The sequence below is a fragment of the Gymnogyps californianus genome, chromosome 25 (assembly GCF_018139145.2).
Source record: "Gymnogyps californianus isolate 813 chromosome 25, ASM1813914v2, whole genome shotgun sequence".
Classification (NCBI taxonomy): domain Eukaryota; kingdom Metazoa; phylum Chordata; class Aves; order Accipitriformes; family Cathartidae; genus Gymnogyps; species Gymnogyps californianus.
Window position 1 is genome coordinate 7,905,939 of NC_059495.1, and position 18,947 is coordinate 7,924,885.

Here is an 18,947-nt window from a genome sequence, read left to right on the forward strand (position 1 = left end):
GTAAGGTGGTGGCGCTGTCCCCCGTGGGGTTTTGGGGGGGGGTCCCTAGGGTTCTGGGGGGCAAAAACCCCCTCATGGGTGGATGGGAGGGGTCCGGAGAGCCAGGGACACACCCCCCCCCCCAAACCCTGCAAGGCCCCTAGGGTGCCAGAACCCCCCAAACACGGGGTGACAGCCCCAGCCAGCGAGAAGCATGTGTCCCCCCCTCCGTAATCTGGGGTCACCCCTGTGCTCCCCTCCAGAGGAGGTTTGGGGGGGAGCCCCCCGCGGGACCCCGGGCCGCAGCCGTCACCTCCTTCCCCTCCTTCCCACACCCTTTTCCAGCCGTCCCGCTGAGGTTTCGGGGACCTTTTCCGTGGGGCCGAGCGGCCAGAGGCCCCCCCCCAGCCTCTCGCCCCACCGCGGCTTCAAGGCGTTTTCCGTCCCGATACCTGGCAAAAAAAAATATAATAATAATAATAATAATAATATTATGTTCACTTCATCCTAAAGCTCATTTGTTTTAAAAATGAGGTGAAATAAGGCAAGGGGAGCCACGAGTTTGGTGGCGCAGGGATGAGTCTAGAACAACAGGCGTCGACGGAGGCGTTTCTAATTAACCCGCAGAACTCTTAACGAATCTTTCCACGCGCTTTATTAAAAGAAAGATATGGCCGAGACGCCGTGGATCAAACCTCCTGAACGGCTCACGCAACAATCCGGGGGCAATTCCATGCCAAAAAAAAAAAAAGAATCGCCAGGCTCGTTACATCCTTATTTCTCCCGATATTCGAAAAGTCTCGCAGGCCGAGTGGTTTTTCGGGGCCTGCTCCCCGATCTTAACTCGGCAGGACGCGGGAGGGAAGCCGGGATGTTTCACCCAGCTCGTTTAACAACCCGAGGCACTGGGTAAAGTTTTAATACCAGAATTTAACCCGCTTGAAGTGCAAAAAGGGGATTTTTTTTTCCAAATTATCGAGGAATTTGAGGAAGGAGGGGAAAAAAAAAAGTGCTCGGGAGAGCAGCATGTGCACGGTTAAAAGATCGTCGGCGCGGTGCGCGGCTGTAGGAAATCAGGAGGAGGTTTTTTTTCTGGGGACGAGGCCGTTGGCCAGGTCCCAGCGCACCTCCCAGCGCAGGGCAGCTCTCTTCTTTTCGGTCGGCACGGCGTAAGCGTTGGGGACGTAGAGGTGCTGCGGTTTGTTGGGGAGCTCGGGTTTGCAGAGCATCTGCTCCCGGATGCCCCAGCGCAGTTCTTGCCGCTGATCCTCTCCCGGGATTCGGAATTTCTCCCATTCTCGTTTATATTCAAAATATTTGGCCACTCGGTCGGTTTTGCCCCGGTTACGTCCCAGCGGCTCAAACCGCGGAGGAATGAAGGACTTGGGTTGTCCCGCCGCAGCGGCGTACGGAGAAGCGGGAGAGCTCCGGTTCCCGAAATCCCCGAGGAGAAAGGGGGGACTGTCCCCAGGGGGCCACCGGTAAGGGGATTCATCGAGGGAGCTGCCGCTCGTCTCGATTTCCCCCTCGGAGATGCTCTCTTCCGGACCGGTCCTTAGCTGAAGCATTTTCTGCCTCAGGCTCCAAACCTCGGCGTCGCTCTCCGGTTCGCTGGTCACCGACTCGTCGGAGACCTCTACTCCTCCGTCGGGTCTGCGCCTCAGCACCTTCCTTTTCATGACCAACCTCCTGGTTCTCCTCCCGTCCTCGGAAAATGTAGGAAGGGCTGGCTGCACCCCCAAAACGAGGGAAGCTTCGGCGTAGGGATCGTCACGGGGACGTGCCCGCTCCTCGCCGCCTCCTCGCCGGCCGTACAGCCGGCTCAGGGCCAGCGCGGCCGCTAGCTGCTCCTCATCGTCCGGTGCCGTCGTCTCCTCCATGATTTCTGCCAAACTGGGTGGATTCTGTTAAAAAAAACAAAAAGAAACCAGAGTTAATTTCTCGCAGCACATTCGAGCTGACTAAAGATGTAGAAGGGGGCTCTTGACTCTCAACTTCTCGGGTTCAGGGGTGTCGATTTAGGTCGCGGTTAATCAGACGGGGAGGTGGCTTGGAGCGCTGCTGAACCTCCTGCCGCCGGCAGAAGGCTCTTTCCCTACGGCAAATGGAAGCGCGGCGCGGCTAGAAAGCCCCCCTCTGAGGCAACCCCGAAACTCCTGCTTGAAAACTACGCTAAAATTAATTACGTGATACATAAAGTACTAACGGGAGGATGGACAAACACCGGGCGGATTCATTCACGTCGTAAGCGCTGGGCAGAAGTATTAACGATTTTCCCTTTGTACCTGTTCTTTTAAAAAACACGGAATCTAGTCGTGATTTAATCTAGGGACATCCGAGAGGGTATTTTACTTCCGCAGAGGAGGAGAAAGCTCAGCGCAGCGTGTTTAGATGCTTGTTTAGATGTCGGCTATCACAGCCCAAACCCTTGTTTGAGTCTGGTTACGGTAAACCTCAAGACCTGCGGCGAAAAGGGATCCGGACACGGTTTCCACTCGCGACACAGGTTTGGGAGATCTTTATGCCGCGAAGCGGGTTTGGAAAAAAAAAAAAAAACCACCCCGCAGGTTTTAACCGTGCCGTTACGAAATGTTGGAGCAGATGGTGCAGCGAGATGAATGGCAGCCATTAGCGGGCTGTCTGAAGTGTTGATGCCGGCTGAGCGCGGTGCGAAAATGGAAAGGCTCCGCGCAGATAGCAAAAGGCTAGCTGGGAACGTGCTGCCGCCGCGCCTGGGCTGACGGAGCAGATCCCATCGGGGCGGCGGCTGGGGGAAGAGGAGTGATTAAAAAGTGCAAAAAAAAAAAAAAAAAAAAAAAAAAAAAAGAGGCTTGAGTCAGATGAAGCTGTCCGAGCTAAGCCCCCGTGCTCCGCTAGGAACGCTGAGGGGTTAAAAAAATCAAGTATTATTCCGCGAGTAACAATTATTTTACAGAGCAAGCCTATAGGTGTAATAAAAGCCACATAAAAATGCAAATCCCCCCGATTTCCTTCTTTCTCCGCAGACCCCGAGGAGCTACCAGCAACTAATGAAGGCTCCAAGGCAGCGGCTATGGCCGAGGGGAGCGCGGTTACCGACCAAGAGCGACTCCTGAGGAGGGTGCAGGAGCTGGAAGAGGAGGTGAAGCGGCTGCGGGAGAAGCTCCGAGAGGACAAGGAGGGCGCCGGGAGAAGAGAGGTTCCTTCGGCTCCCGGGAAAGCCAAGAAACGTCAGCAACGGCCGTTCGATTTTGGCGCCTACGGCCGCAGACACGTGGCGCTGAAGATCGCCTACCTGGGCTGGGGCTACCAGGGTTTTGCCAGCCAGGAGAACACCAACAACACCATCGAGGAGAAACTGTTTGAAGCCTTGAAGAAGACGCGGCTGGTAGATGACAGACAGACCTCCAACTACCACCGCTGCGGGCGGACGGACAAAGGAGTCAGTGCCTTTGGACAGGTCAGGAATCCGCCCCCCCTCCCCAGGCTTTCCCGGATTTCTGGGCTCCTGTGTGGGATGGAGATCCGGCGGGATTACTGTCCCACAGTGACGAGCCGAGATAGCACAGGTTGGATTTGTTTTTTAAAAGCCATCAGCTTTTAAATCTGAAAATGAGCCTGGCGATGGCTTCCTGCATGTGGAATGATGATTTTTAGACCCTCAAAGTGTTTATTAGTGCTAAGTTTTTTTCCATATAAGTGCTAATTTTTTGCCAGGGGCCTGTTTTAAGAGGATGAAATGCATTTTAGGCTGCAGCTTCCCCAATAGCTCAGCGCTGCCAAAAAAAGGAGAGATGCCCCTTCCTTGGCAGAGCCCTCTCAGCTGATTTAACTCGCTAACCCCACCAAAAAAAATTAAAAAATGTAAAAAAAAAAAAAAATCCAAGAATTGGATAGCTTCCTGCGGAGTCAGGCAGCTGAATTCCTGCGCAGAAGGGTCTGAGGGGAGCCGCAGCTAGCGGAAGGGAGCGTGGGAGTGGGAGCTGGAGGGAGGGGAGCGAGCCGGACCCGCTCGGCGGGCACGGAGCCATCAGGCTGGCTGAGCCGTCGGGGAAAGCACAGCCCTTCCTGCGCCGCGACGGCTTCGCTGTCAGGCCAGTCTCTCCTTCCCTCCCGGCTCAGGAAGCGGAGCTGGCTTAGTTTTTGCCTCGGCCGGGGTGGTTTTGGCTCGGATGGGCGGTCTGCTCTCCTTCACGAGATGAGCCGCACGAAATAAGGGCACGGGCCGCCTTTTCTTGCTCCGTTTAAAGTGCGCAGGCACCTGCGGCGTTAATGAACTTGTTCCCACACCAGGTTTCCCAGACAGCCGGGCTGTTACCGCATTCAAGTCATCACCTCCAGCAAAAAAAAGGAAAAAAAAAAAAAAAAAAAAAAAGGCACATTATATCCTAAAAGCGGTGACTAAAGTTGAAGCCGTTTCGAGACCATGCTACGTAGGCAGTCTGCAACTTTCTCTGTTTTATTAAAGGAATCCGTAGCATCTGCTAGGAACCTTAGCAGAGGCATTTGCAGCTTTACCCGCAGGAAGGAGTGGTAAGATCGCCTGATTTAAGACACCTTCATCCGTAGGAGATCCTGAATTTATTTCACAGCGGTGTAGGAAGACTTGGCTTGACGCGCCGAATACGCCCATCTGCCGTCTAATCCTGGCTTTCCTCGTTTTGCAGGTGATTTCCCTAGATCTCCGCTCGAACCTGTCGGAGGGGAAGCAGCTAAACAGCCACGAGGGCGGCTCGGAAGGTAAAAGCGAGGGAGAGGAGGAGCTCCGCTACACCCATATTCTGAACAGGGTGCTCCCGCCCGACATCCGGGCGCTGGCCTGGGCCCCCGTGGAGCCCGATTTCAGCGCCCGGTTCAGCTGCCTCAAGAGGACCTACCGCTACTTCTTCCCCTGCGCCGACCTGGACGTGGCCCTCATGCACGCCGCGGCCCAGAGGTACGTGGGGACCCACGATTTCCGTAACTTGTGTAAAATGGACGTCGCCAACGGGGTGGTCAACTTCCAGAGAACGATCCTCAGCGCCGGAGTGACGTGGGTGGAGAGAGGAGGAGAAAGCGGGCTGCTGGATCCCTTCCGTCTGTGCCAGTTTGAAGTGACGGGACAGGCGTTCCTGTATCACCAAGTCCGCTGCATGATGGCCATCCTCTTCCTCGTCGGCCAGAGGATGGAGAGCCCGGAGATCATCGACGAGCTGCTGGATGTGGAGAAGAACCCCCGAAAACCGCAGTACAGGTACGGAGAGCTCGGGAAAACCTCCTGGGCTGCTTCTCAACGCGACGGCTGCGCCTGAAGTGCTGCTGGCAAGCCACTTCTCTGCCAGCCTGCGAAGCAGTCTCTCACAACATGGAAGCAAGCTGCCAGCGTCCTCTCTGGTAGCCGTAAGGATCTCGTTTTTCTTGCTCTCGGACAAGATGGCTTTAGTCCTTGGTATTTGGTTAAAACTAATTCAATTTTTATCGGAAAAAGGAGTTCTGTAAAAGACAGGGCTGGTTTTGGCAGAAAGGACAGGCTGATGCGCTGTTGCGCAAGCCTTTTTTGTCACGGCATCCCTCCAGACAGCGACAGGTAACGCCTTCTCTCCTTTTCCCTAGCATGGCAGTCGAGTTCCCCCTCGTCCTGTACGACTGCGAGTTCGAAAACCTTCAGTGGCTCTACGACCGAGAAGTGCAGGAGTTCAACGTTACCCACCTACAGCAGCTCTGGGCCAACCACGCAGTCAAAACCCAAGTGCTACGTAACATGTTACGGGGGTTAGATGCCGCTCCCGTGGCTACTGGAAAAAGTAAGGGATGGTTTTGTGGCAACGCCTTGGAATTACAGAGGGACAGGGGTAACTAGTTTAAAAAAAAAAAAAGGAAGAAAGGGGTAATTAAATAGATTGTTCAAACCACTGGTATTTTTTTCAATTTTTTGCAGGCCAGGGGAACAGCACGACCATCCTCTGGGGAGATACGAAGCCTCCGCTCCACAGCCAGGTCAGTGGCTTCGTGGAAGGCGTCAAAGCCCGCACCTACAAGCCTTTACTGGCCCGCCCCAAGTGCGAGGGGCTGGAGGCCCGCATCCGCCACTTTGTGCGGAGGGGCCGCATCGAAACCCCCCGGGGCCTGGAGGTGGGGGGGACGGAGACGAGCAGCCCCCCGAGACCAAGAGGAGCCACGGCGGCGATGCCCCGGGGAGCGGCGGTGCCACGGAGCAGCCTCCTAAGCGGGTCTGCGTAGACATCGAGTGATGGTGACGGGTCACCTCAGCAGGAGAAGGGCAGCTTGCTGCTTTGCTTTTTGTTTTGTTTTTTTTTTAATTGGAAAAAAAAAAAAAAAGGCAGTTTTCCAGTGCTATTTTTATAAATTTCAAGAAATCTTGTGGAGTGCTGCTGTGTCCTGGTCTGGGAGGGGATGGGGACGGGGGGGTGCCTCAGCCCCCTCAGAGCCGCTCGCCTCGCTGTGAGGTGGCGGGACCGTTGAGGCTGCACTGGGCCCACCCACCAGCTCGGCCTCCCACTCGAGGACCCACATACCCACCCCGGTACCTGACAGGGCCCGGCTGCTCGCGTCCTCCCGCCGCGACCGTTACCGGCCGCCAACCGTCGCCGGCGTTTAAACAGCCGTTTGCGGCGGCGCCATTGGGTGGCGGGGGTGTCGCTCGGCTGGCTACCCCCTTCCGGTTGGGCGGGCGGGCTAAAGCACCGCCTCCGCACCGCTGCTATTGGCCAGAAAGGGAAAGAGGGGGAAGGAGGAAGGAAGATGGCGGCGGCGAGCGGCGGAGGGTTGAGGCAGTGGTGGCGGCGGCCCGCCGCCGGCCTGGGCCGGGCGGTGCGCACCGTTTGCGGCAGCGAGCGGGCGGCGGCGGAGCTACGGGCCGAGCAGCTGGCGGAGCGGCTGCGAGCGCGGAGGAGCGAGGAGGAGAAGCGAGAGGTGAGGGGTGAGCGATGCCGCGGCCCGGCTGGGCCCTGACCGGGGGTGGGGGAGCGAAGACTACAACTCCCGGCGTGCAGCGCGCCGCCGGGGCGCACACATGGAGCGGGGCCGGGCGGCGGGTGCCTCGCCCTGCCCGGTCTTGGGCGCTCCCCCGGCCCGGTTGCGGGTGGGATGGTGGTGGTGGGGGCGAGCAGGCGTTACCGTCGTTGCCCGTGGGTTTTCCCTCCCCGCCTCGCCCGGGCAGCGGGGGAGGATCTGGAGCGGGGTTTGTGGGTGCCCACCCGTGCGTGTGGCTAAGGGAGATCCCACCGAGCTGGGCGATGGGGTGGGGAAGCGTCCGGCCTTCATCCCCGTAGCGACCGTGTGCGCCTTACAGTCGTCCTCAGAGACGCCGCTTGCGAAGCGAGGAGCGGGTGGAAGGCGAGCGAGGTGCTGAACGTCGCGCAGGAGCTTTGCGCCAAAGCCAAGAGCCGCTCGTCCTCCACCGACGGCGTTTCCTTCTCTCCTCAGATCCCCAAAGACCCAGCTCAGAGACGGATCCGGGAACTTGCCATGCTGAGCAAGCAGCCGCAGCAGGTTCATCCCAACGTCCTGGCCAAAATGCTCAAGCAGGCAACCGTGTACCAAAACGAGGAGATTGTGGTGATCAACAAACCCTACGGCCTTCCCGTCCACGGTGAGGAAAAGCCAGCCGTGCCGATGCCGTAGAGGGGGAAATGGAAATGGCTCCGTGGCGGTGACGGGGGATCCTCTGTCTCCATCCTCCCTGCGCTGAGGTTTTCCTTCCCAGGGAGGGATGCGGGGAGTTTGTCGCCTTTAGATCGCAGCCTTCGTCTCGCGTTTTGGGGGTAATTTTAAGGTACAGGGGGAGGTGAACATCTCCCCTGATTGCCTTGCCTGGGGGTTATGCAGGCGGCCCCGGGATCAAGAATTGTATCGCCGACGTGCTGCCGATTTTGGCCAAGATGTTGGAGAACATGAAAGCCGAACCCCTCCACCTCTGCCACCGGCTGGACAAAGAGACCACGGGCGTGATGGTGCTGGCGCGGAGCAAGGAGGCAGCGGAGAGGATCCGGCTTCTCTTCAAAACTCGTCAGGTGGAGAAGATCTACTGGTAGGAATGGTTTGGGCGGAGAAGCGGCTTTGAAGGGCCCGTAGGGTTTGAAGAAGGGGTGAAGGGACAGTCGCCAGGGTGCGGGGACGCGGGCTTTGTGGAAGTGGTGGCTGTTTGCTTGTCTTCGCTCAAGCCTCTTTTTTACGGGGCTGGGTCGTGGGGTGAGGGGATGAGGGGAGGGTTCCCTTCTTGCTGGAGCGACACCCCGCAGAGCTCTGGTTTCCCTCCCCAGGGCAATTAGCCTGGGGGACCCAGACCCCACCGAGGGCATCGTGGAGATCCCCATCGTGGAGAAGGAGGTGCGGAGCCACCAGTCACACTACAAGGTGAGCCGCACGTCCTCTCGGCCGCCGTTCCCCCTCCCCGGTACCCCCCCTCCTGCCTTCCCGTGGGCTCACCCTCTCGCCGCCGTTCAGATGACGCTGGCCCCCAACTATCGCCTGTCTCCGGAGGACGGGAAGGTGGTGAAAATCCGCAAGAACCGCAACGCCGAAAGCGCCGTGACGCGGTACCGCCTTCTGGCTAGCTCTTCCGCCTGCTCTCTGCTGGAGCTCCAGCCCGTCACGGGTGAGGCCTGGCCGGGGTTGTGTCGGCTGCTGGATCCGCTTTCTGCGTGGCCCCGCAGCCGAGAGCAGCGCTGGAAGCGGGAACTCGTCGTTAAGACACGACTGAAATCCTTTTTGGGCCAAGGCTCTGGGAACAAGCCACCTCGGGGCGATGGTTTGCTGCCGGGCCGCTCTCCCGATGCTGGTGATTTTGGCACGGGATTATCCGGCACCGAGGGAGGCAGGTGGGAGCCGAGGCCTGGCTTGGCTGGTTGTCACGTTTCTTCTCTTTCCCTTCCCTCCTCAGGGGTGAAGCACCAGATCCGGGTTCACCTGGCCTACGGGTTGGGGTGCCCCATCCTGGGGGATCACAAATATTCGCACTGGAGCAAGCTGGCACCCCAGGTAAGGCAGGGCTTGCGTCAGAGGAGGGGGGCAGGCGGATCCAGGGCCGGGCAACCCCTTTTGTGTCCCCCAACTCCCCATGGGCCGGGGTTTTCAACCCCCAGCTGAAGAGATGGGGTTGTGGAAGGGACTTTTTCTCTCCGTGCCGCAGAAGCTTCCTGAAATCACTTTGAAGAGGTTGAAGCTGGAGCAGAGCAAGGCTCGCCACCTCCCGCTCCACCTCCACGCCTACCGCCTCTCCCTGCCCCTGGGCGAGCGGATAGACCTCGTCTGCAAGCCGCCCTTCTTCTTCCAAAAGACTCTGAAGAAGCTGGACCTGGACGTCGCTAATGACTAACGAAGCAGGATAGGAGCGGTACCGTCTATCTTCCGCATCTCCGGCACGTGGTAGCGCTGGGTCCGGCCGTTCCGCAGCGATTTCCACCTTGGAGCCAGAGGTGTGATGAAGTCCACGGTCTCTGCCGCTTGCCAGAGACCTCCTGTATTGGTTACCGGTGTTGCTGGCTTCAAACCAGGTACCTGCGTGTGCTGCTTGCCCTGATTTGGTGCAGAAACGTGGCTGGGCACGCTGAAGAGCCTCTTGTTCGGACAAACGAGGCTGGGTAGAAACTGGGCTTTGCCCAATCCGTGTTTTGAACTTGTCTCTGAGCAATAAAAGATGCAGTGTTCCTGCCGGGGTGAAGGGTTGCGCGTCTCTCTGTGCTCAGGCCCGGTGGATCTCGGTCCCTGGGCAGGTTTGATCGCGCCTGGGTGCAGTCCCTCCCGGTTTGAGAGCCGTCGCTCGTCCCTCCGGAGCTGTTTAGCGGTCTCTCCCTCCTATCCTGGCATTCTGCGCTCAAATTTGGAGACTCCCTTCATTCGAAAATCCATTGAAAGTGCAATTTGGCAGCGGCCGTGGGGATTTTTTTTTTTGCTGTGCCAAGAGACTGCGCGGGGAGTTCCTCCGCTCGGCTTGGCCCGGCAGCTCCGGGACTCCCTCTGCTCTGTGCTGCCAGCAGTGTCGGCGCGGGTTTCTGGGCACTGACTACGCTGCCGGGAGAAACTTTTCTATCCCACCGCCCCTTCCAATTTCCCCATCGCTTATTTCTACACCCCGTTATCGGGATCCCTCTCCCTCGGGAGCTTGCCTTGGAGCCAGATTCCTTCCCCCGTCCCCCGAGAGGGAAGCGAGTGGAGAGATTGAAAAGCTGGGGAACCGCAGCTGATGTCCTGCCTCAAAATCGCAGCCGCCAGCGTTTGGTGTCTTCTTGGCCAGTCCCCAAAATCTCGGGGCCGGGCAGCAGGACTTTCTCCAGCCCTCCGCCTGGTTTGGGTGCTGGAAAGGGCTCTTCGTACCCCACGAGGCCGTCGTGTACCTGGACTGGGGCTTCTCGGTAGGGTAACGCCCTGTCCCCTGCCTCCCCGCTCCTCACGCGGGGTGAAAATAGCTGGGGAGCCCCACGCCCCTCGAACGCCCCGCCAGAAATACATCTGCTTATGAGAGAGGGGCGTAAAACCACGAGGAGCCGGGGAGCGGCTGCGGCTGGGGAGGAACGCTGCCTTCCCAGCCCGGTGCCGCGGCTGCTGGGGTTTTGGGGTTTTTTTTTTTTTCTATTTCGGGGAATGCTATTTGCAAAAAGGCTTCCCCCTGTAATTACCCGTCGATTTAACGTGCCGTCTAAGCTGTCATTTACAGCCGCCTGGTACGGAGCGCTTGGCAAGCGATGCCTTCAGCCCTACAAAGTCACTCCTCGAGCCGGTTACGCCTCAGACGACACCGGAGCTCCCGGGCAGCAGCAGCAGTAGTTGCCGTCGCCGTCATCTCCTCTTCCTCGATAGAAAAATGTCCCTCTCGCACACGGCCGCCGAGTACATGCTTTCCGACGCTCTCCTCCCGGATCCCGGTGGTTCCCGAGCCAAGGGCCTGCGGTTGGAGCTGCCGAGCGATCGCCTGCTGAAGTTCGTCACCGTGGGGCTGCCCCTCTTCCTCGTCTCGTTGGCTTTCGCCCGGGAGTTCTCTGCCGGTGAGTCGCGGCTTTCGCAACCGGGATCTTCGGGGTCGCGGGCGATTGCTGGCGGCGGTTCGGTTGTCGCTGCAAAACCCTCGCGTTCGCACCGGCGTGGTCGCGGTCCGAGGCGGGGCAGCCCGGAAATCCTGTTTTAGGAACCGTTCTGTCTCGGGGATATTTCTTGATTGTTTTTAAATGGATTATCGGTCGCTGGGAGAGCCCGGGAACAGCCGTGCTAAACCCCACGACGGGCGGTGAATCAATGCCTCCGCCTCAGCTGCTTGCCCCCAGCACCTTTGGGTGCCGCAGGGTTGCTTCTGAGGATGGAGGGTGCCGGCAGGGCGGCTCAGGGGATGCGAGGGTTTGCGAGAGCAGCACAGAGGGTTGCATTGATGGTGCGTCGCGACCTCAGGCTAAATCTGGCCTCGGCCGACGTCCCGTTGCTGCCCCTGGGGATTTGGTTTGACTCCGGTTTCTGGCCGGTCTCTAATTCCTCCCACCGTCTACCCACGGCCGTGCTCAAAGGGTTTGTGTTTGGGAAGCGATGGAAAAGTCCTTGCTGGAAAACGCAGCGGTGGGGAAGGACGGCTACAAAATGACTGTGAAAAAGGCTTTTTTTTTTTTTATTTGAATTCAAAGTGATGCCTTAGATGTAATCGCCCTCCTTGTAACGCATCGGCGCCTGGCTGCGGAGCGCTCGCCAGCGCTCGCCCGCACTCGCCGGACCTCCGTGGCTGAGGTTTCACCCTTCTCCTCGCCCTAGGCTCGCAGATCAGCTGCTTCTCTCCCACCAACTTCACGGGGAAGCAGTCCGCCTACGTCGACGCGGCTTGCTGGGACTCCCTCGTCCACCACGGCTTCGACGCCGAGGGACGCCCCGTCACCAAGTCCCTCTGGGCTCTCAAGGTATGGGTCACGTCTGGGTGCCCTCGGGGTCCCACCTGGGTGCGCAGCAGAGGTGAAGCGACTCGGCACCGCTCAACGCCCGCTTGTCTCCTTTACCCAGGTCTTCCCCTACTCGCTGCTGGTGGTGGCGGTGCTCATGTACATGCCTTACCTGCTGTGGCGTTACGCGGCCGCCCCCGCCCTCCACTCCGACCTCCTCTTCATCATCGACGAGCTGGACAAATCTTACAACCGCTCCGTGCGCCTGGTGCAGCACATGAGGAAAGTCCAGCAGGCCAGCGCCGAGCCGGAGCGATTCTGGGAGGAATACGAGAGGTGAGGCCGCCGGGCAGCCTCGACTGGTCGCCGCGTCCCTCCGAAGTCCCTCCGCGCGGCCTCGTGGTTGTGGCCACGTTCAGGACGGACTTCGGCGAAGCGGCTCGGTTTTTGGGGTGGCTCTAAGTCCCCGCTCTGTCCCCTCTGCCCCCAGGGCCCGCCGGGAGAGGTACTTCGAGTTCCCGTTGCTGGAGCGCTACCTCGCCTGCAAGCAGCACGCCCACTCCCTGGCCTTCGTCTACATCCTGAGGAACCTGCTCCTGCTCTTGTTCTTGGCTGCCACCTGCTTCTACCTCGTCTTCCTCCACCTCAACATCTTCTTCCAGGACGAGTTCAGCTGCTCCATCAAAACGGGGCTGCTCCAGGCGGAGCCCCACATTCCCCCGCTCATCCCCTGCAAGCTGGTCTTCTTCTCCGTCTTCCAGCTCATCAGCCTCTCCGTTGGCGGCGTCTACGTCCTCCTCATACCCGTCGCCATCTACAACGCCCTGCAGCTCGGCCAGTGGGACAAGGGGTTGCTCTCCGTCTACGAGATGCTGCCCGCCTTTGACCTCCTCAGCCGCAAGATGCTCACCTGCCCCGTCAACGACCTCAACGTCATCCTCCTCTTCCTCCGGGCCAACATCTCCGAGCTCACCTCCTTCAGCCGCCTCAACGCCGTCAGCGCCTTGAGGGAAGCCACCGCCGACGAGCAGGACATCGATACCGTCGTCGACTTCATGACGCTGCTGGCCGGGCTGGAGACCACCAAGCCCAAACGCCACGCTTGCGCCCCCGAGGCCGACGGCAGGGCCCTAGGTAAGCTTTTTTTTTGGGGGGGGGGGGGAGAGAACACTTCTTCGCTCTCCTCTTGGCTCCCGCACCGCCAGATCCCACCTTGGGGGGGTGAGGCTGGATCCGTCTGCCGGAGCCCTAAACCCTTTGCCAAGACCCTAAGGTTTTTTGGGGGAGAGTTGGGGGCCCAGGAGGGCCGACGGCTCCGTTTACAGCCGGGAATGGGTTCTGGCAGCCGGGATGTGATGCTGCTGCTGCGAGCCCACGCGTGGGCAGGAGTTGCTATAGGAACAGAAAGCGGAGAGCTTGCCGCTTAAATCCAAGCTCTGGGCAAAGCCGGGGGGTCGAGGTGGGGGGGGGTGTCCCCGTTTTTGGCAGAGAGAGCAGCCCAGCCTGCTGGGAGTGGGGTTGGGAGCTTTAAATCCCGGGGGGCTCGATGCCGAGGATGCCGCGCCTGCCCCCTTCTCCTGGGAGCGTGGCACGGGTGGACGCAGCGGGGGCTGCGTGGGGAGACGGAGACGGGTCTCCGAGGTAGAGCCGCGTCCCCTGGGGTCTGCACATGCCCTCCCCAGGCACCGCTGCTCCCTCTCCCGTGTGCTTTGGGTTTTGGGGAGCCGGGGGTGCCTCCTTTGCGGTCTCACGGGGCTCCCCGACCCCCCCAGCAGCGGTTTCTAGGCTCTGCGAGACAGCTCGTCCCTGGCAGGGCGGGAGTCAGGAGGCCTGGGCTCCTTTCCCGGCCCTGAATACAGCGTCTGAGGGCTGCGGTTTCAAAAAGAAAAGAAAACAACCCAGACTGAGCTGTATTTAGCATCCTTGTTGGCATGGCAACCGCGGGGCTAGCACAACTGGCTCTCGGGCTAGTCGCCCGCTGGCGGAGAAAGCCCAAGATCCCAGTTTGCGATCGCTCAGTTAATTAACTTCTTCCTCTTCCCCCCCTTGCCTAGAAACGAAGCCTGGAGTGGAAGCGCTGGGAAAAGCCTCCCGGGACTCGCTCGGCTCTGCCTGACCCCAAGAGCAGGCAGCAGGCAGGGATCCGGGAATCCCGAGATCCAGTTCGATCCAATTCCTCGTCGCCAGCGTTGCTCGAGCGCATTAAACTCCGGTTTTGATACAGCCTGGTGGGGTGACGTCTGTAACGCGACAGCGGCAGCCAGGCTGAGCTCACCTGCCCTCTTCCTGCCTTTGGGGTTCCCCTTCTTACGTACCTTTTTCCAGCAAAAAAGGGTTAAACAATCAATTTTTTTTTTTTTTTTTGGTGTGCAGAGACTCTCTCGGCTGTCTAATTCCGAGCTCTGGGAGTAAGCCCCTCTTCCACACAAATTTCCCTGCTGTTACGGCAGGAGGGGCAGGGAATGGAGGACTAAGGGATGCTCCTCTGAAGGAAAAAAAAAAAAAAATAAAAGGACCCAAGAATAAACTGAGCCCGTTTATTAACGTGGGGCGGCGGAAGGCACTCGCTGCTGCTGCAGAGCAACACGCCCTCTGCAGCTCCGTGTCCCGGCCCCAGTCTCAGCATTCGGTTTTGGTTTGGGGTTGGTGGTTTTTTTTTTTTTGGCAGAGCTCCTCTCTCTCCCCTCTTTCCACCCCGTTACACGGAGGCCGGTTCCTGGATCCTGCGAGCACCCTGCCATGGGGGTCAGCAGTCCGTGCCCCGAGAGGTCGGGGTGTCCCGGGGTGGGGGGCCAGGATGAGCTCCGCGGGCAGGGAGGAGCAGCAGTGAGGGGTTCAGCTCCCATCAGTGTGTCCTGCTGCTTGTCTTAACATAATTTTTCATAAATTTCATTTTAAATTGGCTTTTTATATATATATATATATATATTTTTTTTTTTTCCCCCCTGCAGCCTTGACTTCAGGCCAAAGAGGAGCTGGGAAGTTGTTTAATTAATAAGACAGTAATCAAGCCAGCCGCCTCCCCGAATCGGAAAGGCCCGGTGCCGGCAGCCCCGAGCCGCTTTGCGAGAGGTCTGAGCTCCCCTCCGCCATCCCCTCACCTAAATCCCTTGGGAGAACCAGGAACCGGGGAGGAGAAGCAACTCCCTCCCTCCGGCTGTTTCGGAACGCCCCGGGGTTTCCCCTGCGGGCAGAGAATCCAGGAGGAAGGGGGGTGCGGGCAGACCCCAGGTGTTGTAGAGGGCGCAGGACTCGTACTCGCAGGGCCACTCGGCCCAGGCGTAGCGCAAGCCCAGCACCAACGTCTCGCAGCCGACCAGGGCCAGCGTCACCGTGCGGGACTCCACCGCCACCACGGGTGCCGGCAGCCACCCGCACGGGGACGGCTGGCCGGAGCAGCAGACCTGGGGTGGGGGAGAAACCTCCCATCAAGGTGGGCTTCCCTCTTCCAGCCTTGGGGGTGACAAAGGGGGAAGCTTTTCCTCTTCCTCACCTCGAACGCTCGCGTGTCCCTCCGACGACAGACGAGCTCCTGGCTGTAGGTGACGTTCAGAAGACCCCTGGTCACCTCCAGGACGGCGCGGGTGGGATACGGCCCCTGGAAAACCAGGTCTTTCTCCCCGTACGCCACAGCCCTGGCGCCCAGGTGCAGCCGGCGGGCCACGTTCTGCTTGTCCCGGGGGTGGATGCTGCCGAGGAAGAGGAGGGAGGCGAGGTTGGTATCCGATAGCTTCGCGGCTGCGCCCTCGCCCCCGCCGCCCGGGACTCGCCTGCCGTAGGGAGAGCTCTCGTCGCACAGATCCATCGCCACGGCCATGAAGGTGCCGGGCATCCTGGCGTTGGGGACAATCCCCAAATCGGCGGTTTGGTGCCAGCGGAGACGGGCGAAGCTGTCGTCCGGGCTCTGCCGGCGATAGGTGGACAACTGCGAGGAAGAGCGTGGTGGTGGGGGCGGGGGAAGGGGGGGAAGCGGCTCAGCATCGCTCCCAAAACCGGCTGCTGCGGTCCCTGCCTGGGATTCGGCACCCCGGCAGGATCTGTCCGTGCGTTTACAGCATCCTCTCCCTCCCGCCGGCTCGGAAGCGGCCTCCGGGGAGGGAAAGGATGGGTAAAACCTCCCTGAGCATCACGACGCCGTCACGACGGGAGGGTGGGGGTCCTGCCCCTCACTCCCCCCCTCCTCACCTGCACGAAGCCAAACGGGAGGAGCGGCTCTGTTTGCCCGGCCGATCCGGCGTGGAAAGCTCGGCGCCAGTCAGCGATGAGCGCGGGGAAGGTGCAGTTGTACCGGTCCGTGTGGAGGAAGGCGTTGGCTTCGCCTGTCCCCAAAAACGAGGGGCCGGTGAGAGCCTGGTGGGATAGCGGGGGGCTGCTCCATGCTGGGGAGGGGGGAAAAATGGGAGGAGGGGGGGGGCTTACCCTGGTACCAAGCGACACCCCGTAGCGTCATGTTAAGCAGCGGGTGGATCATGGCGTTCCAGAGCACGGAGGGCGTTTGCGGGCCGGAGAGATGCCGGCGCGGGGAGATGCTGGAAGACAAAGCTAGGCTTAAGAGGTTGCAAAACACAAGGCCGGTCCTGAAACCGGGGCTTCAGGAGCCAGCCTTGCACGGTTAAAGCAAGCGCCGCGCAAACGGGGAGCCCTGGGATCCCCCTCTTCCCCTTTTACCCACCGAGATGTGCCCTACGCTCTCGGCACGGGAGGGAGTTTTACCCAGAGGGGGCAAAACGACGCACGGACGGGACAGCGGGGCTCCGGGGATGCTTCGGGAGAGGAGGCGGGATGGGAAGAGATGGAGGATGCCCCCCGAGAGCGGCAGGGGTGAGGATGCCCCCCCGAAAGCGGCTGTGGTGTGGGGCAGGAGATGTTTCCGCTGCCTCTTCTCTCACCTCCCCGCGTCCTCCGGGAGCCCGCACGCCCGCAGAGCCCTTCGGGAGGACCAGGCCTCGATGGGGGTGCCCCCCCAGGCCGCCTCCACCAGCCCGACGGGGTACCGCAGAGCCTCGTAGAGGTAGCGCCCCAACAGCCAGCAGACGGCCGAGAAGTAGGTGAAATTCCCGTGGCCCAGGTTTTCTGTTTGAGAAACAGCAGGCTGCAAAGGGAAAAAAGGGGGAAAAAAAGCCTTTTCCAGGCCTTTTTTTTTTTTTTTCTGGAGGCGCGTCGCACTCACCGGCCGTCGGGATGGACCACGGCAAATCGATTCGCTCCAGGTCCTCCAGCTCAACGTCGGAGCGGGCCGGGGCTGCGGCGAAGACGCGGACGTAAGGGTAGCGAGCGGCGGCGGCGAGCTCCCGGCTGGCGTTGGCGATCTAGGGAAGGGTCGAGAGCGTGCGAGACGCTTCCCTGCCTGCTCCCTGCCTGCTCCCTGCCTGAGCTGACAGGATCGGGCCGTGCCGCGGGGGCTTACCTGCAAGACCGTCATTGCCATGTTGCTCTGCCCGCTGCAAAGCCACACGTCCCCAAAGTAGATGTCCCGCAGCGTCACGTTCTCCGAGCCCTGCCCGGCCGTCAGCGCGTAGGGACCGCCCTGATGCATAGGGTCCAGGACAGTTGTCCACGTCGCAGAAGGTCCTGGAAGAAGAGGACGGTGTTTGTCCTTCACCAGCCCTGTGAAGACCTCAAGACCCTTGCAAAGAGCGGCCAACAACCGGCGGGGATGGACAGGCGAGGGAAAGCTTCCCCACCGCGGAGCCAGGCTGGGGAAATGGATTTTGGAAGCTCTCCGCCGTCAGAGGGTCTTTCCTCCTGCAGGAACTTAGGGGTTAAAAAGAAAATCTCGGAGACAAATGTGTGTCAGCGCAGAAGCTGCTGGGAGGAACCGGGATTACAGGAGCAGCTTGGTGTGTGTGACACCGAGATGTCTCCAGCTAATTTTAGAGGCGCCGAATCGAGGCGTAAAGATATTCTGCTGGAGCTTAGCGTGGATTTTCTGGCCCGGCTGGGGCCGGATCCTGCAGATCTCCCGATAGCAGCGGATCGCTGCTCTCTCACAAGACGCCTCCGGGCTCTTCAGCTTGTGGAGGAGCCCTTTAGGCAGCAGTTTCACCCCCCCCCCAAAAGGCGATGAGCAGCCCCCCGACTCACTAGGCAGGGAATGAGGCCACCAGCTGAGATTTGAGGTGCCTCCAAGCCCTCCCGGCCTCCAGGAAGGCTTTGCCTGCAGAGGCGACATCCTTCAGGGCTTAGAGATCCCCAGCAGGATCCTCCGAGGGGGGATACATCAAAAAAAGAAGCCAGGAGTGCTCTGGAGATTTCCCCGGAGATGGTTTTGACAGGGAGAGGAGCTAAATTCCCCCCCCCCCCCCCCGCCTCTCCCCTCCGCAGCCTCATCGTTCGGCTCAAGCCTACGCAGTGCCACCCACTCCAGCGGCAGCTCAGCTCCCGCTCGGCACCTATGGGATCCCGCTGTTGGGAAACCGAAGCGAGCAGAGGCCGGTGTTGGTGGGGAGGGGATGGCTGAACACCCCCCTCCCACCGCCCTGGATCTTCGGGAGAAGGGAAAGCTCCAGGGGTGCACGAGCTGGAGACGTCACCGTCACCTCTGCAACCCCAGAGCAGCGGTGTGACAAACCCAGGGGTGATGGGGCTGTGGACAGCAGCCCCCACCCCACCAGCAGGTCCGATTTGGGCTCGGACGTGCTCCTTGGCTACCAAAACCACCGGCCCCAGTTGCCCGGCGAGGGTCCAGGACCGACCTTTAACTCGCGCCGTCTTCTTCATGACGATGAGGCCACCGTCACCGGAGAGAGCCACGGTCACCGCGGCCCCCGGCTCACCGTAGCCCCACACCACGGCCCCCGCCGGCTCCTGTAACACCATGTGGTCGCCGTAGTAGGACGCGAAGCCAAGCATCGCCCCTACAATCAACAGACAGCGCAAACATCATCTCCGAGAGGCAAAAAGCGACAAGAAAAATCCTCTGCACGGCCTCCGACTCCCTTTTAAATGCAGATTATTTGAGATCCCGCTTTAATTTACAGCTTCTTTCAGTCCCGGTCAGCCTTAAAGTGGTTCAAAACACCAGGGAGCTGAGGAAGCAGCACGATTTGAAGTCCCCAAGAGAGCCCAGCCCTACGAGGGAAGTCACCTCCCAAAGCACGGGAGCTTGTGTTACACGGAGTTCGGATACAGATTTTG

General features: G+C 60.0%; 5 protein-coding genes across 7 annotated transcripts; 3 read left to right on the forward strand and 2 right to left on the reverse strand.

Annotated features, from left to right (window-relative positions):
• Positions 1-616: 616 nt before the first annotated feature.
• Positions 617-1,880, reverse strand: HYLS1 (HYLS1 centriolar and ciliogenesis associated). The gene has a single exon (XM_050910880.1). The coding sequence runs from the start codon at positions 1,857-1,859 to the stop codon at positions 1,053-1,055; it is 807 nt and encodes a 268-aa protein (XP_050766837.1). The 5' UTR covers positions 1,860-1,880; the 3' UTR covers positions 617-1,052.
• Positions 1,881-2,826: 946 nt separating this feature from the next.
• PUS3 (pseudouridine synthase 3) lies at positions 2,827-6,255 on the forward strand. Of its 2 annotated transcripts, none has more exons than XM_050910947.1 (4): positions 2,827-3,418; positions 4,626-5,191; positions 5,551-5,751; positions 5,889-6,255. In XM_050910947.1, the coding sequence occupies exons 1-4, from the start codon at positions 3,032-3,034 to the stop codon at positions 6,175-6,177; spliced, it is 1,443 nt and encodes a 480-aa protein (XP_050766904.1). In that variant the 5' UTR covers positions 2,827-3,031; the 3' UTR covers positions 6,178-6,255. The 2 variants fall into 2 exon arrangements, with proteins under 2 accessions (XP_050766904.1, XP_050766902.1); XM_050910945.1 differs by having other exon boundaries at positions 5,551-5,741; positions 5,876-6,255.
• Positions 6,256-6,699: 444 nt separating this feature from the next.
• On the forward strand, positions 6,700-10,436 carry RPUSD4 (RNA pseudouridine synthase D4). The gene is made up of 7 exons (XM_050910861.1): positions 6,700-6,870; positions 7,384-7,549; positions 7,786-7,987; positions 8,220-8,313; positions 8,404-8,554; positions 8,840-8,937; positions 9,089-10,436. The coding sequence occupies exons 1-7, from the start codon at positions 6,700-6,702 to the stop codon at positions 9,272-9,274; spliced, it is 1,068 nt and encodes a 355-aa protein (XP_050766818.1). The 3' UTR covers positions 9,275-10,436.
• A 298-nt stretch (positions 10,437-10,734) lies between these two features.
• Positions 10,735-14,137, forward strand: PANX3 (pannexin 3). Of its 2 annotated transcripts, none has more exons than XM_050911059.1 (5): positions 10,735-10,940; positions 11,689-11,831; positions 11,932-12,146; positions 12,301-12,944; positions 13,865-14,137. In XM_050911059.1, the coding sequence occupies exons 1-5, from the start codon at positions 10,760-10,762 to the stop codon at positions 13,924-13,926; spliced, it is 1,245 nt and encodes a 414-aa protein (XP_050767016.1). In that variant the 5' UTR covers positions 10,735-10,759; the 3' UTR covers positions 13,927-14,137. The 2 variants fall into 2 exon arrangements, with proteins under 2 accessions (XP_050767016.1, XP_050767015.1); XM_050911058.1 differs by having other exon boundaries at positions 12,301-12,936; positions 13,836-14,137.
• A 654-nt stretch (positions 14,138-14,791) lies between these two features.
• On the reverse strand, positions 14,792-18,659 carry SIAE (sialic acid acetylesterase). Its single transcript, XM_050911060.1, has 9 exons — positions 18,506-18,659; positions 17,218-17,381; positions 16,981-17,119; positions 16,700-16,883; positions 16,230-16,339; positions 15,996-16,129; positions 15,581-15,735; positions 15,304-15,499; positions 14,792-15,232 (listed from the first exon to the last, which is right to left on the reverse strand). The coding sequence occupies exons 1-9, from the start codon at positions 18,627-18,629 to the stop codon at positions 14,912-14,914; spliced, it is 1,527 nt and encodes a 508-aa protein (XP_050767017.1). The 5' UTR covers positions 18,630-18,659; the 3' UTR covers positions 14,792-14,911.
• Positions 18,660-18,947: the final 288 nt, after the last annotated feature.

Bases quoted from the DNA above. Each gene is read 5' to 3' on its own strand.
- PANX3 (XM_050911058.1), top strand. From the start codon at position 10,760: ATGTCCCTCTCGCACACGGCCGCCGAGTACATGCTTTCCGACGCTCTC. The intron at 10,941-11,688 runs GTGAGTCGCGGC...TCCTCGCCCTAG, and splicing joins CGCCCGGGAGTTCTCTGCCG to GCTCGCAGATCAGCTGCTTC. The intron at 11,832-11,931 runs GTATGGGTCACG...TCCTTTACCCAG, and splicing joins AGTCCCTCTGGGCTCTCAAG to GTCTTCCCCTACTCGCTGCT.
- RPUSD4 (XM_050910861.1), top strand. From the start codon at position 6,700: ATGGCGGCGGCGAGCGGCGGAGGGTTGAGGCAGTGGTGGCGGCGGCCC. The intron at 7,550-7,785 runs GTGAGGAAAAGC...GGGGTTATGCAG, and splicing joins CTACGGCCTTCCCGTCCACG to GCGGCCCCGGGATCAAGAAT. The intron at 8,938-9,088 runs GTAAGGCAGGGC...TCCGTGCCGCAG, and splicing joins GGAGCAAGCTGGCACCCCAG to AAGCTTCCTGAAATCACTTT.
- PUS3 (XM_050910945.1), top strand. From the start codon at position 3,032: ATGGCCGAGGGGAGCGCGGTTACCGACCAAGAGCGACTCCTGAGGAGG. The intron at 3,419-4,625 runs GTCAGGAATCCG...CTCGTTTTGCAG, and splicing joins GAGTCAGTGCCTTTGGACAG to GTGATTTCCCTAGATCTCCG. The intron at 5,742-5,875 runs GTAAGGGATGGT...AATTTTTTGCAG, and splicing joins TCCCGTGGCTACTGGAAAAA to GCCAGGGGAACAGCACGACC.
- HYLS1 (XM_050910880.1), bottom strand. From the start codon at position 1,859: ATGGAGGAGACGACGGCACCGGACGATGAGGAGCAGCTAGCGGCCGCG.
- SIAE (XM_050911060.1), bottom strand. From the start codon at position 18,629: ATGGTGTTACAGGAGCCGGCGGGGGCCGTGGTGTGGGGCTACGGTGAG. The intron at 16,340-16,699 runs GTGAGAGAAGAG...TTTGTCTTCCAG, and splicing joins CTCCCGGAGGACGCGGGGAG to CATCTCCCCGCGCCGGCATC. The intron at 15,500-15,580 runs GCGAGTCCCGGG...CTTCCTCGGCAG, and splicing joins GAGAGCTCTCCCTACGGCAG to CATCCACCCCCGGGACAAGC.